The 16908-nt window shown below is 35.0% G+C and overlaps 1 protein-coding gene across 1 annotated transcript in view; it reads left to right on the top strand.

Moving 5' to 3' along the window:
- Pgant35A (polypeptide N-acetylgalactosaminyltransferase 35A) overlaps nucleotides 1–16908 on the top strand; it is a 47970-nt gene that overhangs the window by 1327 nt on the left and 29735 nt on the right. Inside the window, exons 2-5 of the mRNA XM_081737319.1 lie at nucleotides 3405–3571; nucleotides 5729–5859; nucleotides 11845–12089; nucleotides 15883–16000. Coding sequence (XP_081593445.1) covers nucleotides 3405–3571; nucleotides 5729–5859; nucleotides 11845–12089; nucleotides 15883–16000 — 661 coding nt within the window. The remainder of the gene's footprint in view (nucleotides 1–3404; nucleotides 3572–5728; nucleotides 5860–11844; nucleotides 12090–15882; nucleotides 16001–16908) is intronic.

Genomic DNA, 16908 nt, shown 5'->3' with positions numbered 1-16908 from the left:
AAATCTTGCTTGCAAGTACTAGCCAGCCTAAAAAAAAAAAAAATCTAGCCAGACCATTTTGCAGTCACAGTGTTTATACTCGCAAAATGTAAAAAGTACTCGCCACTGGCGAGTGGATTTTTCAAGCCCTGATAAATAGCACTTTACAGCAAACCTTATTTAACTTCGTACTAAATTAAAAACCGTAAGATTAGATATATTGTTGAAGTAGTTTTACTTATGTTAGCACATTTTTGATGCATCACAAATGTGACTGTCTTGTTTTGTATCATGTCTATGAACATTTTCGTTAAAGGTGAAAAAGATGCCTGCTTTTCCTATGAAAATCTTTTACATGACGACTTTGTGAGTTATCCGAAAATTATTCTAATCGCTTTCTTTTGCAATTGGAAAATTATTAAACTATTTTCAGCAATTTCCCAGTGTATTATTCCGAAACTAATTAGTGAATTAAACTTTGTGTGAAAAGCTAAGGAGTGCTTCTCTCTACACCATACCTTGGTGTTTATATAAGGCAAACCACACCCTAGTTAGCTTCTTGTTTAAAGTGGAGATGTGAGCAGACCATGAGAGATCGTCACTTATGGTTACACCTAAAAGCTTTGACGTGATAGAATTGGAGGGAATGAAAAGATAATTTTTATTGTAGGTGATACACGCAGTTTTCCTGGAAAATGAAAATCTAAATAGGGTTGGCAAAAACCATGGTTTTCATTGAAAAAAATCAAAAAAACTTTTTTGTTTAAACCTGTTTTTTTTTGTTCAATTTTTTTTTTTTTTTTTTTGTTTTGGTTTAATTTACTCTATGTATTTATATCACATATGGACAGAAATAAGTTTGTTTCACCTTGGTGTTATTATGTAACAACCGGGTTATGCTGGAAGGGGTCATATAAGCTTAAAGCGGAGTCCAAACCGCTTTTCGACTTAAATCCAAAACAAATTGTACTCCATTTGAACTCGAAACCGGGACTAATTGGCCACAAATGCGATACGTCTGCCGACTCACTCTCAAAGGACTCCTGATACGTTGTATTGATCTTTACATACTTATAATATAATTGTCTAATTGTCAAGAGTCATTTGAGAAGGACAAAAAGATAAACAGTTGCACAAGTGAAACCATTATACATAATTACTTAATTATGGACAGTTTCAAAATACTTGAGAGTGCAGAAGAACTAATAAAGTCCAAGTTAGTTCACTACAATTTTTGTTAGTCCAAGTTAAAGAAATACAACGACTTAATTTGCATATAAGTAAGAAAAGTGAATAAAGATCAGAATTATTTGAGTCCACTTTGGCTGTGACCCATTTATACATAAATAGATACCAAAGATACGTCTGATTTCAGTAAATGCCTCTCGTAAGGTTTGTATGACCCCCCCCCCCAAAAAAAAAAAACGGTATTTCGATGAATTTTATCAATAGTAAACATTATTAAAGCGAAACAATATATAGAATTTTTCTTTGATTGCAATTGCAAATCAATAATAATAAACTATTAAAAAATCACAAAAGTAACATTCATAAACTTATTTTAAAAAAGTTGATTTTTTAGTATAATCTCTTTGAGTAATGAATAGAGAATTTAGGTCTGAATACAATACGAATAATATGCGGAAGTGACACGCGATAACCCACAAATGTGCGTTCATCAAGATTTTACGAACACTTCACTTTTACGGACATTTTTTGTTTTTTGGTTTAAACCAGCCAACCCTGACTGTGAGACTAACGAGATACTGTTGTGTGCCTTGTGGTAATCTCGTGGCGATGGGTTGCACATGCGCGGTACAATTGCACATTGAATTCGGCCCAATATAACTGAATCAACCTCTGTGTAATTATCTGTAAGGAAGTGAAAATGTAACTGACTTGCGTTTACATTATTTTGTTATTGTAGTATAAAAATTGATTTATAGGCATTTTTTAATAACGTAGCATAATTTCCCCTGATTCTATTCACTATAGTTTTATCCACTTCTTCCCTTTATCTTCGGTTATTACCTCGTGTTTGTTATTATTGTAATCTGAAGCTCTTTTCTTCACTACGTAGTAATCGTTTTTGAACAGTCTTCTGAGATTACTTCTGTGTCATTACTGTAAGGTTGTGTAGTAGAACATGAAAATAAATCAAATTCTTTCCCATTCTTTATAGGTAATACTTTATGTAAATTTTCAGCAATTTTTTTGATAAATAATAACACAAAATTAGGACTAAATTTAGTGAGTTTATATATGGTGAATGGAGGAAACAACCGATTTTAGGTCGCACTAATTTCTCTTTAAGTGTAAATTCAATAATACACAAAGAGTGTAAAAATACGACTGGATCTTGATTCAGACCTGGATCTCCGGCTTAATCTGTACACTACCCAGTCTGCTACTGGAATAGCCATCTTATACTCTTGAAGTCGGTGTGGAGACTGAACACTACAACTTCTGCGGAAGTGACGTCAAAAACGAAACATAGTTTGTTGTACTTTAAGTATCTCAACATAGATACCACGACGATACTTCAAAACAGTTCGGCCGACTGTTATTATCGCAATAAAAAGTTTCATACTCAGTTTACAAAAATTACAGATTGGCTCGTATTGTATCTACCAACTTCAAATGATAACAGAAATCTGGTAAATTCAAGTAGTAGTTTAATACAGATATGAAATTTAAGTACATAAACTTGCAATTATTACAGTGTGTAACACAGACCAACAGACCTTACTACTATACTTTGACAATAATTTCTCCACATGACCCCTGTTTGCGTGGAAACACTGCTGAAGTCGATGCGGGAATAACTTCTTAACATATCCTGCGAAGTGGCGCTTATTTCACGGCGAATGGTAGTCTTAAGTTCGTCACTTGTCTGCAAACAATAGTTAAAGACCCTTCCTTTACATAACCCCAAAGGAAGCACATTTATAGTTTAGAGTATAATTGATACGAATGTGTACGTACATATTGTATATTTTCAGTTTTATAATTTTGTAAATAGTATAAACCTTTTAGAAATTCTTATAACTATTTCTATATATGAAGTGTTTCATTTTAATAAAAAGAGCGGACTAGACTGTTTTGAACAATCTCTGAGTTTCATTGTATTACAAAGATTACATATTCACTAATTACCTATACCACTAATTTAATATTTACACAAATTTAAAGTTAAGTGGATAAGTTAACAATAATGGAGAGATTTTCACATTGTTAGTATATTGTTAAACTAAAGAATTGGAAGATCTTCAGATCTTTTATAAAGAAGTCGTCTTAAAATATGTTATTACATAAACAATTAATACGTTTAATGATACAAAAGTTGCGTTAGATTTCATAGCACTTACAAAGCTTTATATTTAATTTGCTCTCTCTTTCCGTTTCAATTTCCATTGCAACTGCAGATGTAAAGACCAGACTTATCCCGAAGATCTTCCGTCAGCGAGTGTCGTGGTTTGTTTCTACAATGAAGATAAGAATACATTGCTCCGGACAGTCCATAGTGTATTGGATCGCACTCCGGCTTCTATGCTGACAGAAATTCTATTGGTAGACGACAGCAGTGATTCAGGTGATTTAAGTTATTTTTTATACTTAATAATAAGGGTAATACTTCAACATACATGAAGTCTGGTACATTTTTCTTAAGATTAACGACTATTAACCTTTTTATATGCTCTAAAATTCCTTATTCTGATTGATTACTTTCCTGGTACTATTGCAGTAACTAGTTGTGTTGCTATCATCTGGAAAACACTCATTCAAGAATGCTGACTTCCAAAGATTTTTGTATGTTATTCAATTTAGACCTAAGAGCCGCGATAGCTCAGTGGTAGAGCGTTCACCTCAGGTGCGTGGGGTCCCTGATTCGATCCCAGCTCGTGCCAAGTGGACTTTGTGGCGGACAAACACCGTGTGCATAGTAAGTTTTCTCGAGGTTCTCCCACTTTCTTCATTCCACCATTTCATTCATTTCTCATCATCATCGTTTCCTTGAGCCTAGTCGGCATAACCTGGGACGTAAAACTTAAACATTTCATTTTCGTTTTATTTTCAATTTAGACCTTTTCTAGAAAATCTAATATCAAATAACTTGATGATTGTCTAAACGTACTAGCTAAAATCTTGAAGGTAACAGACAACCAACGTAATATGCAACAATTTACACAGCTATATATAATTTCAAATATTTGTCTTCACTTCAGTGCCAAACTTAGATCTTAGATAAGCTGCTTCAACTTGCAACGTGTGGGCATAACCAGGAATTTCCATTATTTATTTAATTTTAAATTAATGACACTTGGCGTTTTTCAATGAAGCTGTTGATAACTTTGTCAATTCTTGTCAAGGTTGCCTTTATTCTAATTTAACACTGGATGTGTGGTCGTAATGTAATAGTGCTCGAATACCGTACATTTCTTTCTGCTTGCGATGACTATTTTTCTAATAGTAAATTCACGTTTTGATAAGCCAGAAATCGTAGAACCTTGATCCTTTGCATCTGTATATTTACTCTTTTATTCAAGTTTCTGTCTCTCTGTTAGTCATCCAAATGTAAGAACTGTCATATTGACAGATAACCTAATAACATCTCAGCATGCATAGTGTTGTTAACAAAATAATTTTTTTGTAATCTGAAAAATGCATAGTTCTCCCTACTGGTCTAGTGGCTAACGCGTGTGTCTTTGGTGCACGTGGTCCTGGGTTCGATTCCCGTTGGGAGAGCACAGAAAATTTAAAATTTATTTTCGCAATTATTCTTTTCTATTAATCATCCATCTTTAGGCTGAAATCATAATCGTGGGACGTTAAACTAAAAGGAAAATAAATAAAATAAAATAAAATAAAAATAAAATACTTTTCATTGTTGATGAGTGATTTGCAACTAATCTGAAACCCAAATTTTTTCGCAACTTTGCTCAGACTGAATTACAATTTAGGGCAATATGGAAAGGAAATTCACTTATTTTTATATAGGATGACTGCCGGTCACGATAGTCACGAAAAAGCTACGAAATCAGAAAACTGCCATGAAAGTCAAGAAATTTGGGTTACGGTTTTTTTTTTTTTTTTTTTTTTTTTAAATCATTAGTACAAATATAAGTGGAGACTGGAAAATTTTGTTCTATAAAACGTCAAAATTCACCGCCAAAAATGTGTATGGTCGGCTTTAGACGCTACCAAATCGCAAGCAAAGCACGCTTCTATCGCATGCATGAAAATTCGGCCTAATTCGCACCCAAATTCGCTCTTGAAATTGTTCTTCAGCTGACATCATTGAGCAGTGGTGATGCAAATCGCATCGGATCGCCGAAACAACCTTCGCTTCTTACCAATTTATTCAATTGTGAGAAGACACCAAGTTTTTATCGCTTCAGGTAATAGCGTTTGAAAGTAGAGATAAGATAAAGATAAGTGCTAAAGAATTTTTTGTACTGTTATCAGTTCTTGAATGTTACGAAATTTTATGTTTTAGTAAAGAAAAGGTTACGAAAAAGTCACGAAATTTCATTCTGGAATTTTAATAGACACGCTATTTTGCTTTGGTGCCTTTTCATTACTTAAATTGTGGTGCAAGTCGAAATCCTTTTTCTTAATTTATGTAAAGTGTCTATACATTATCCATTCTTTTAATCTAATTCAGATATAATCTCTATTTGCTTATTTTCGTCTTCCTTAGTTCATACATTCTTAGCTAATAATATTTTCTATTTCTGATGTCTTTCAGAGGGATTACATGAAGATTTAAGAACCTATATTCTTGAGAGACTTCCTCAGAAAGTAATACTGTTGAAGACTGAAAGGCGGGAAGGGTTAATAAGGGCCAGAATGTTTGGTGCAAGGCAAGCACGCGGACAGGCAAGTTTCTTTTGATTTTTAGAAGAATAAATATTGTCTCATATAGAACAAAATGTAAATCCTGTTGATAAGTTACCACATAACTATTCTGAAGAACATTGTCGAAGTTAAACTACTAGCTAATTTATATACTAATAGAAGCTATAAGTGTATAGAGCAAATTCTCAATTATTTGTGGACGATTTATCCGGTTATTTGTGCAAAGTGTTTTCGTCTTTTTAAATTTCCTTCGGTGAATGTGTTCGAAATATTGAAATGACAAGAAATTTCGAATGTACTTGTCTTCAGCAGTTTGTTTACAATGTAAATTCGTGAGTTTATTAAGTAACTTCTCTTACGAGACAAGTTAGTACATACTATATACGAGACTATACACTACACTACATACTATATACTTCTCTTACGAGATAAGTTATACATTTACGTACTAGATGTATATATATATATATATATATATATTTGTGATAGATCAATAAATTTCTTCAAATATTCGTCTTTGGTGCTGGCGGTCCCGGGTTCGATTCCCGGTGAGGACACTTGGTCGAAAAAGTGTAAAAGCTTTTTCAGACCAGCCATCTTGAGTCAGGTTTATCCTGGAATTTCCTCATTCACACCACGCAAATGCTGGGGTGGTGCCTAACTTATAGGTCCATGGCCGCTTCCTTTCTTCCCTTTTCCCGGATAGCATGCTCGCCGAGGAACGTTATCCCTTACACGTGACGGGCTAACTGGCCATAGATGCCGAAAGCCCAAAAATCTAATTTCCTAAATCCTAAATTGAGTTTAAGAAAATTGAGTTAAAAGTAAAAATGTTAGAAGTCTGTTCTTTGCTCTTATTTCAATTATAGTGTTGAAACCAATATAGACTTAATATGAATCGTATTGTTTCACTAAGTAATTTTACAATTGCTAATGGAACATTCGTAGTTCAATCATGCCTACGAACTCGTATAGATGCGATTCGAATAATCTAATACAATGATAAAATTCACTCTATTCATAAGACTTCTTTCTATACGATTCAAAAATGGGATTATTATTTTTTTGCTCAATGTTTAAAACAAACTTTATGAGTAAGATAAAAACTCGTACCTCCTCCTCGAATTTTAAATACCTCTAATTGTGATATATGGGCCTATGTTGTCATATACAATGTTGTTTATACTTTTTTCAGAAAGTGATTAATGAAGGTTTTAATTTTACTACTTAAGAAATATAAATAATTGAAGTATTCGCTAATGGACCACGTAGGATACATGTTTGTAAGCAATGGTGCTATTCTAATTTTTTAACAACCGGTTCTCTTTCTCTCTTTATATATATATATATATACAGGGGCGGACTGGCCCACCCTGCTACCCTGCAAATGCAGGGTGGGCCCCCCAAACAGGTGGGCCCCCTCCACCAATTTTAAAAAGATGTGCTCAATTAAACCTACCAGCATCAAAAATATGGCAGGGTAACTCCCGCAAACTTGTGTTTTGCATAAAAAAGACGTAAAGTTAAACTTTCATGAACAGACCTCATTCTTCTTCACGTTTATCGACTTGAAAAGGTTCCGTCTATGAGGCAACCAGGCCCTAAAACATTGCGGGGTTTGTGATACAGCAACTGTTAAAAACGAACACGTTAACTACTACTTTTTTTAAATATAAGAAACACACTAGATTTCAGGCTGTTATTGGATTTGGATACCATTGCCTACTCCGGTCCTTTTACAAGCCGGCGAGTGGCGATGTTTTAAAGAAACAACAGTTTCGTAGATATTGTTATTGTGGAAAGTGGAGGTGGTGCCGGAACGTTTTTGAACTGCATTGTCCTCAGACCAAGCTTCGAAGAAGGAAATCGGATCAGGCTTCGTTTTTTTTTTTTTTTTTTTTCAGTGCGGTAAAGCGAAAAGAAATTAGTCGCCACTATCAACGATTATTTTATACAAACCTCAAACAATTACTATGAAGTTGCTGCCCTCGGCTCGTGTTTTATTTGTATATTAGATTGAAGAGCAAATCCGATAGCAGTAATTCAATTATTGGAACACCAGTTACGTGTCGCTTGTCGTGGAAGACAGATGTGGTTGTGTCAGTATGGATGGTAGGAGTGATTGTAAGATTGCTGTAAAGAAAAAATATAAAAGTGGTGCTAAAAAGCGAGAACACAAACGAAGATGTGATTTACAAAATGCTGCATCTGACCCAAAACAACGTAGGCTATTTAAATCTGTGAAGTCCCAAGAAACAAATGAGCATGATGTAACTCTTTCGAGTACTGCAGGACAGTTGCCAGGTATATTTTTGTTTTTCTGTCTAAGGTGTTTATAAATTATTATGTATACACCACGTCTTTGGATGATTTCAGTCAATTGTAGCTTATCTTTTATGGCTATTTTTACTTGAAATTACACAACTTTAACAGGCGAACACGAAATTAATTGAACTGTTTGCTGCCGCGTAGTGCTTTCAAACGGTTCAGATCAGGCTTTCATGGGTCAGGGGTCGAGTTAAGCCTGCTTGAGACACGGGTCGGGTCAGGTCACCTACGCTAAGGTCAGGGCTGCTCTAGCAACGGGTCGGCTCGCGTCATCTTTCTTATGCGCCGTTTCGGCTAAATCCTTCTCGGGTCAAGAGGGTTGGGTCGAGTTGAACGTCGACCCGACCCGACTCATGACCCGAATAGGTTTTAGCCGAAACGATGCATAAAAAAGTTGACCCGAGCTGACCCGTGGCTAGAGCAGCCCTGACCCGACCTGTGACCCAAGGAGGTTCGACTCGAGCCCTGACCCGATGAGGCCTTACCTGACCCGTTTGAGAGCACTAGCTGCCGGCACTGGGCTCAGTAAGCGTTGGTGTAACTTCAGATGTTCCTACTTCAGATTTTTTGTAATTAATGTTTTGCTTTTGTATGAATATATGGGATACTATTTATGGGTTCGAAGATTGACTTTTATTGTAATACATATGAAGAATGCCAAATACATTTTTTACATTTTTATGCAGTGGGCCCTCATTTCAGTTTAGCAGGGTGGGCCCTATGGTTGCCAGTCCGCCCCTGTATATATATATATATATATATATATATATATATATGAAATTCTCTTAGAAAACAAATCATAGGAGGTAGACAAAAACAGTTTTTACTGGGTACCACAAGTGACAAGTAGAGACCTACACAGCATCCTAATACAGGGTGTCTATCGGTCACGAAAGTCATGAAATCAGAAAACGGTCATGAAAGTCAAGAAATTTAGCTTTTTTTTTTTTAATCTGTGGAAATGTAAGTGTAGGTAGGAAAATTTTGTTCTATAAAACGTCAAAATTCACCACCAAAAATGTTTCTGGTCGGTTTTAGATGCTACCAAATCGCAAACAGACCACGCTTCTATCGCATGCATGAAAGTTCGGTCCAATTCGCTCTTGACAATGTTACTAAATTTTATGGTTTGGGAAGGAAAAGGTCATGAAAAAGTCACGAATTTTAGTAGACACCCTGTAATACAAGGTGATATGACGAAATTATGTAACACTGCGAATATCTTGGAAACGAATTGCCTAAGAGAGATGGTTGTCAAAAAGTATTGGAAAGACCTTCATCCAGTAATGGATTGAGAATTGTTGATAATTGCATGTATGCGTTTCAAATATAAATAACGCTCACCACTTCCTTCTATAGCCCCAGTTCTCATTCTTGATATCTGAGCATTTGAGATTAAGGAATAAACGCTTATACCTTGTTCTGAGAGATAATATGCTTAACCCCGTAGCTGAAAGCATTTGCAAAAACAAAGACAGAGCAAAGCAAGATTCTTTAAATAGGGCTATGAAAAATTTGTATCCAATAAGCTCTCCCGTCCAGCAGCGCGCGTGTGTGTGCAAGTTTATGATTTGGTATAACAAATGCTTCTGCGAACTCGAAATATTTTAACAAGCGATTGCGGCGAACCGGCTGAGTAGCACCACTGTTTGTAAGTAAAATACCATTATCTTTGTATCTTTAGAAAAAAAAAAAAAAACAACCTTTTTTTTTATGGATACAAGTATTTCACTTGACTGGAATTATCATTGATACCTAATTGTAAGTAATAATTCTGTGTTTTGTTAATCATGTAGATCATATTGTACAAAACCGTTTTACTTTTAATACATTTATAATTGATCTTTCTACTGAAATGTTGCAGTTGTTGAACATTACTATAGCAATTGTAGAAGTCTCCAAACTACAAATAATTCATTGATACTGGATATTCCAATACGTCTACGATTTGCCCTTTGTTTCCTATGAATCAGTGGCGGCTCGTGATGGAAATCAAGTCAGTAAAAATTAAACTTCCAAACCTTAATTTTTACCGGTGTGACTTCCCTCAAGAGCCGCTCCTGCTATGGAATGAGCTGTTACTTTGGCCTTGAAATTTTTCCTTCAGAATACAGCAACTAAATACAGTGAAACCTCTCTAAAGCGGACAGCCGTGGGGAGTCAAAAATTGTCCGCTATAGAGAGGTGTCCGCCTTCAAGAGGTTTCAGTATTTTGTTACGTAAATTAGTGAGCAAGGTAATATACAATTAGAAAAAAATATTTTTGCATCAATCACGTATTTACGAATATTACATGCATTATCCTCTGTCATCCAATACTCTGTGTTCGAGACACAACATGGAAATAACATGTTATAGTTCTCTGCACTTTACACTTATCAGTACTTCCTTCGTTTTCAGTATATCCCTTTAATTTGTGGGGTAATTGCAGTCCTGAAGTGTCCTTTTTGAGACACTATATATATATATATACCTGAGGGCAAAAAAATACTAAACTTGTCTTCTGGTTGGTTAGAGACTCCAACGGGACAGTAGCATAACGTGTCATCCCTAACGGCGGGCAACTGTCAATCACTTTTGTGTCTAAAACAGCTTGGGTGGGAGTGGGATGCAAGCAAAGGACATAAGAGTGTTGTTAAACAGAGACGCACAGAGTGTTGTTAAACAGAGGCGCTTCATCTGTGTTGCTAAGCAGACAGCTGAGGAGGCAAAATGTCACAATGCTTCCTTGGTGACACATGTATGAATTACTGAAAATGTATTTTTACTACACTTTTCAACTTATTTCTAATGGAGGTAAATAATACCTATAAAAGACAGAAAACACTGTCCGTGTCCGTACTAGAGAGTGTCCGCTTTAAAGAGGTTTGCCAATATGGTTTTTCCTATTACAGTGTTTGGGGATTACAAAATATGTCCGTTAAGGGAAGTGTCCGCTTTATAGAGGTGTCAGTAAGTAGAGGTTTCACTGTAATAATTTTATATTCTAATCGAAAAATAGAGAAGGAATACACTAGTGTTTCTTCATTTCAATTAGTTAAGAGAATAGTTTTTTTTTTCTTTCTTGTGACACAGTTCTTTTCTACAGGGTGGTCCGGAAGTGGGCGTGCACCTCATTTTGTTTCAACAGTATCGTGTTAGTTATAGTAGAATGTCTGTACACAGTTACCTTGAAGTCGTAAGAGTCATAAACATTGGTATAATCACCATCCATGTCGTAACACAACTGAATTCTGCGCCAAGTTCTCGCAGATGTTTTGCGGAGATAGTCCGGAGTCACAAGGGTAATACCACAACATTGTTGGTTTTCTTCGTGAATTAATACCAAAGCGGTCTGTATATTTCGCTTTCACACTTTCCATGGTGTTATCTGTGTAACGCCTTTCTTGAAGCCAAAGCGCAACAACTAATCTTTGTTCAATGGTATGTGGACTTTGATTACACATTGTTGATTACTCCAACTTCACTACAAGTAACTGTTACTAAGCAGAAAACGAATGAACATGGATAGCAATGTTGCCAGACAATGCCAAGCAATGTTTCCAAACAAATGTGGGTAAAACCTAAAACCGTCAGAAAACACCAATTAGGGGTACGCCCACTTCCGGACCACGCTGTAGTAATAATATTGAATTATTTATATTGAGTATTTGAAGTAATAAAGAAATTGTTATCTAGGTGCTGGTATTTCTGGATAGTCACTGTGAAGTAAACCGTGATTGGCTGCAGCCTCTGTTGACTCGTATCCAGGAGAATAAAACCAATGTTGTGGTCCCTGTGATTGACATAATCAACGCAGATACCTTTCAGTATACAGCTTCGCCGTTAGTAAGAGGTGGTTTCAACTGGGGATTACATTTCAAATGGGAGAACGTTCCTTATGGATCGCTGTCGAAGGACGAAGACTTCGTTAAACCTATCAAGTGAGTAGTTAGGCCTATATACAGTCTTAAAATGTCTTAACATTTATAATATGTGTATATAGTGTAAGGCAGTGGTTCTCAACGTAATTCCTTATCACGACCCCCATTTTATCACATCCTTTTGCTAGCGACCCCCTTATAATTTCTGGTTTGTAATATGCTTATGTGGGATTTGTAATATACCTATTGCGGAGCTCTCATGATATCCCTCTATTCTGTAATAGTAGAATCCACTTCTTGTATATATTAACAGCAATATATTCCTACGATAAAAAGTGCTGGTTCAAGAAGGATACTAAACCCCTTCATTGAAGAGGCCATCAAGGTAGCTGATCTAAACCCACAACTGGTTGTCAGTAACGAAGACGGACAAATTTTGGCTGAAGAGGAGAGAAGAATATCCTGCTCTGGTGTGTGCTGCTTTAAAAGTAATAATTCCATTTGCTGCATCGTACCAGCGCGAAAATGTTTTTTCTTCCACGGTAAACATTAAAACAAAGACAAGAAATCGCTTATCAGTTGAAACTGACTTGATAGTGTGCGTCACGAAGATTGAACGGACATTGTCACACTAGTGAAATCACATCATGCTCAGGTATCTTATTAGCTTTCAATTTTAATTATATTTCAATATGCAGGTTTTGTTGCATTTATATTTTTCTGGTATTTTAATATGCAGTTCTCATTAGTTTCATATCGTGTCTCTTTCATTAAAATTGATTTTTAAACAACTCTGCACCTGTTGAAAATGTTTAGTAGACCTATTTTTTTGTTATTCTTAACAGTATGTATAAAAATAAAAATATATTTAAAAATATTATCCGATATTAGATTCTAAGTATATTTATCTCTGCTGCTTACCTTCGCGACTCCCACGTTGAGGAGCCCTGGTGTAAAGTAATCAGGACTTCCTTTCTTTCCTTCTTGTAATGGTTTGTTGTATACTCATTCATTATTATTGGCGATGATGTAATTTTAAGATGCATAATCAAATCCCATCCTAATTGGTACTGGATTTTTGACTGGTACTGGAAGGAGGGCCATGTGATAAATCTACTTAAAATAGAAACTCATTTGACAAAAAGTTGATGGAAATTTAATTAGGGGAAATCAACGGATAGATTAGCTGTGGGATATTCCCTTTTTTTGACGAATGTTTTTCTGGATCATTTTGAAGTCAAAATTTATTGGCATATTGTGGATGACACTTTTTATTCACTAAGTTACGTACAGCACAGAAACTGAACATCAACATTGAAAACACACACACACACACACACACATATATATATATATATATATATATATATATATATATATATATATATATATATATATATATAATAAGAAAACTCACCTGTAAATTTACAATGTTCTCTTCAGTTGATTTCTAAAGTTTCATTCAGAAGTATAAATGTTGAAATCTGTTGAAACTGTGTTATATATAATCATGTGCTAGTCTGTAAAACAAAGAACACTTAACAATTGATATCCTAGGAGGAGATATAGAGAGCGAGTTCGTCGCGGAGGAACACATAGGTTAATCTGCGATAATAAGAAATCAGAATCAACTTTACCATTGATGATCTTATATGTAAATCAGCTTCGCAACGTCGTTTTTCAGGGGTACAATCTGTCTCGAGTGTGATCACGCAACTCAGGAATTCTAAATCTAACTATGGCAAGAAAGAAGTTTAAAACGGAGTCAATGCGAGGTAGATGAGTAGCTACAGCCATATTCCATACAGGTGAACAATATTCAATGGTCGGGAAATAAAAGTCATGTAAAATATCTTAAGGGCAGGGTGACTTTGCATTTCAGGAAATCTAAAAAGTAGACCAAGTAGTTTCATGGCTCAGGATGAGGTCGATATAATGTGATCCGCAAAGGAGAGTTTTTCATCAAAGACAACACCTAGATCTTTTTGAGATGAAACCCGTTTACTGGCTATATTATTGACCTTATATGTCTGACAAAGTACATTCATTTTTAAGGAGATGAAAAGGGTAGAACATTTGTTGGGGTTTAATGAAATAAAGATGGGGTTTAATTAGAATTTATTTTTTGAATGAAATTAAGATGCTCAGTTAGAATTTCTATATAATAGAAATTCTAACTTTTACACAGGGTTGTTCAAACACAGGAGAAACAAGGAAGGTCGAATAATTCTCTCTTACCTTGATTACTCCTAATGTGTTTGGACAACCTTCTGACGTGATTGGCCTTTTTCGATAATAATCATAGGTAACACCACCAATATGTCACGAAATATGGAAGTAAGCACGATGCGTTAGTGAAATTCTTAGTACGAGGCTAAAAACAACACTTCATAGGGCCTTTGAGTTCCATATTCCTGTCCCTATCAAACATCGTCCCGTACCTAAATCTTCATAATGCTGACAGCTGTCAGCAAAGATTCGATATTTAATATAATTTTATAAACGATCACTTAAGGATTTGGAGGAACAAAAGTGAACACCTTTGAGCTTATTCAAATTGTAGGTTGTTCATAAATTGTCTGAAGTTATTTGCAATTTGTTTTTCATTGAAATATCAACTTTGTGTTGACATTGCTGCTTGTCCATTTTGGATCAGTTGTGTTGTTTTTTTTTTTTCTGGAATAATTGCTCAGTTTCCTCATTGTAGGGTTCACACTAACTTTGAACGTGAGGGAAATGTTCAAAAATATATCGAAAATAAAGAAACCTGCTATATTTCAGAGTCGGTGTTATTTTTTTCTTAGCTGCCAACAAAAGGTATGAGGAATGCCTCAGCGATCAAGATAGAAGGGGGTCACGGTAGCTCAGTGGTAGAGCGCTTAACTCTGGTAGATGGGGTCCCTGATTCGATCCCCGGCCAATTAAGTTTGTGGTGGACAACATCGTGCTCGTGGGTTTTCTCGAAATACTCCCGCTTCCTCCCACTTTCTCATTCCACCAATTCTTGAGTTGAGTTGAGATGATTTTCGGTTTAACATCCCATTCAGCAGTCAGGCTATATGAGACGTGGACCTACTGATTATCGTGGAATCCAAACCACATATCCAAATATAGAAAGTTTGACTCATAATAAGCATTTAGAGTAAGAAAGTAAGCTTATACTGGATTTAAAAATTAAAAAAAAAAAAAAAAAAAAAAGACTTTTAAAACTCGATGGGGATGGTGGAGGCCGATTTTTTTTCTTTCTTTCTTCTAAACCTAACTATAAATGGTAATGTTCTTGGGTCAGGAAAAATATAGTTGGTTAGTCATGGAAATTCAGAGAATTCAGTACCTGAATTGCAGTGTGAATTCTGCACTTGCTTAGCTTTTATTTATTTATTTATTAAATTGGAATAAGCACTAAGCAGTAGGTAAATCTCTTTAGCAGCTGAAGTATTTATTTCGATTTTCGCAAAAATCTTAAATCGGTTGTTAGGTTAATACAACTTCTTGACGACAGGAGTCAAAATAAGTAGTATTACTAAGCAAAATTCTAAAATTTTTGACTTATTCGTAATTTTAATTCAGTGTCAATAAACAATAAACACTATCCAAAAATTCAAGCTAATATCTTTGTGTAATTCTCGGATATTCTATGCCTTTCAGCTGTGTTTTTCTTCGTGATACATGTCCATTACCCTTCCAATGGTATAATTAAAAAGCTCCGAAAAGACAATATAAAACCATAACTTTTACTGAAATTTCTTGTTTATGTACTTAGGTACTTTGTTAGTAAATAAACAAATTTGTTGCATGTAAATTCTCTTGGAAGTGTTTTGAAGCATTTACAGAATGCTTAATTTTTTTTCAGATCTCCTACGATGGCAGGAGGTTTATTTGCAATTGACAAATCTTATTTCGAAGAATTAGGAGAATATGACTCAGGAATGAACATTTGGGGAGGAGAAAACTTGGAAATATCATTTAGGGTACGTAGAAAGTTAAGATTACATTGTTGCTTAGCTGTTAATTTTCCTGACTTACAGGGTTAGGTCTATAGCAAATTACTAAATGATTTGAGAGGGTGCATATTAAATAATGAAGTAAAGCTGTACTCACCAAAAGCACCCAGAAGACAGGGTTCGGCTTTGAATCAAAGCGTATGGTTTTCAGATAAAAATGTGTTTAACACATCAATATATTTTCAGAATATTCAAGGAGCAAAGATTTGAAACAGAGGGTTAAACACATATTCGATTTCTTGAGGAATCTAATATAAAAGTGTGCGTAGTGATTTGTTAATTTGAACATCTTTACAATCCATGGTTTCTCTTTATTTAAAGAATGCAGTTCAATTAATCGTTTACTGGTAAGTCCTAATGGTATAAGGAGACAAGTTTAAAATTTATCAGTCCTAAAATACCGAGGTTTTCAAGGCACAGTTAAGGAAAGAAAGAAAAAAGTTTTACTTAATCCAAGTTTGATTTTCAGTGAAATGGAAATGAAACACAGATGAAACAGGTAAGACTTCCAGTTAATGTTTCATTGATTTCTAAGCTCCTGATTTACAGGATACAGGTCCGTTCACAGCATATAGGATCTCTATAAGCATACGGAGAATTTTCTAGCAGTGTTAATTTTCTGAAAGTTTTTTTTTTTTTCTTTTTATTATTTATTTATTTATTGCGTATGGCCAGAACTCTTTGCCGAATTGTTGGGGGTGAGATTTGTAGTCTGGGTGTCTGAGTGAGTACAGTTTTTCTTTAGCACATTAGCAAATTAGGTTAGTAATTGTTGTTACATCCATATTATTGCGTACGAATGTATGTTTGTATTGACCGTCAGGATTGGCTCTTTTTTTTAAACTATTGTTTTAAACCAAAAATATAACTTTTAA

Source organism: Thermobia domestica, chromosome 13 (assembly GCF_964235325.1).
Source record: "Thermobia domestica chromosome 13, izTheDome1.hap1.1, whole genome shotgun sequence".
In the NCBI taxonomy this organism is placed as follows: domain Eukaryota; kingdom Metazoa; phylum Arthropoda; class Insecta; order Zygentoma; family Lepismatidae; genus Thermobia; species Thermobia domestica.
Note: the sequence above shows the minus strand (reverse complement) of the source record. Positions and strands in the feature narration are given on the sequence as shown.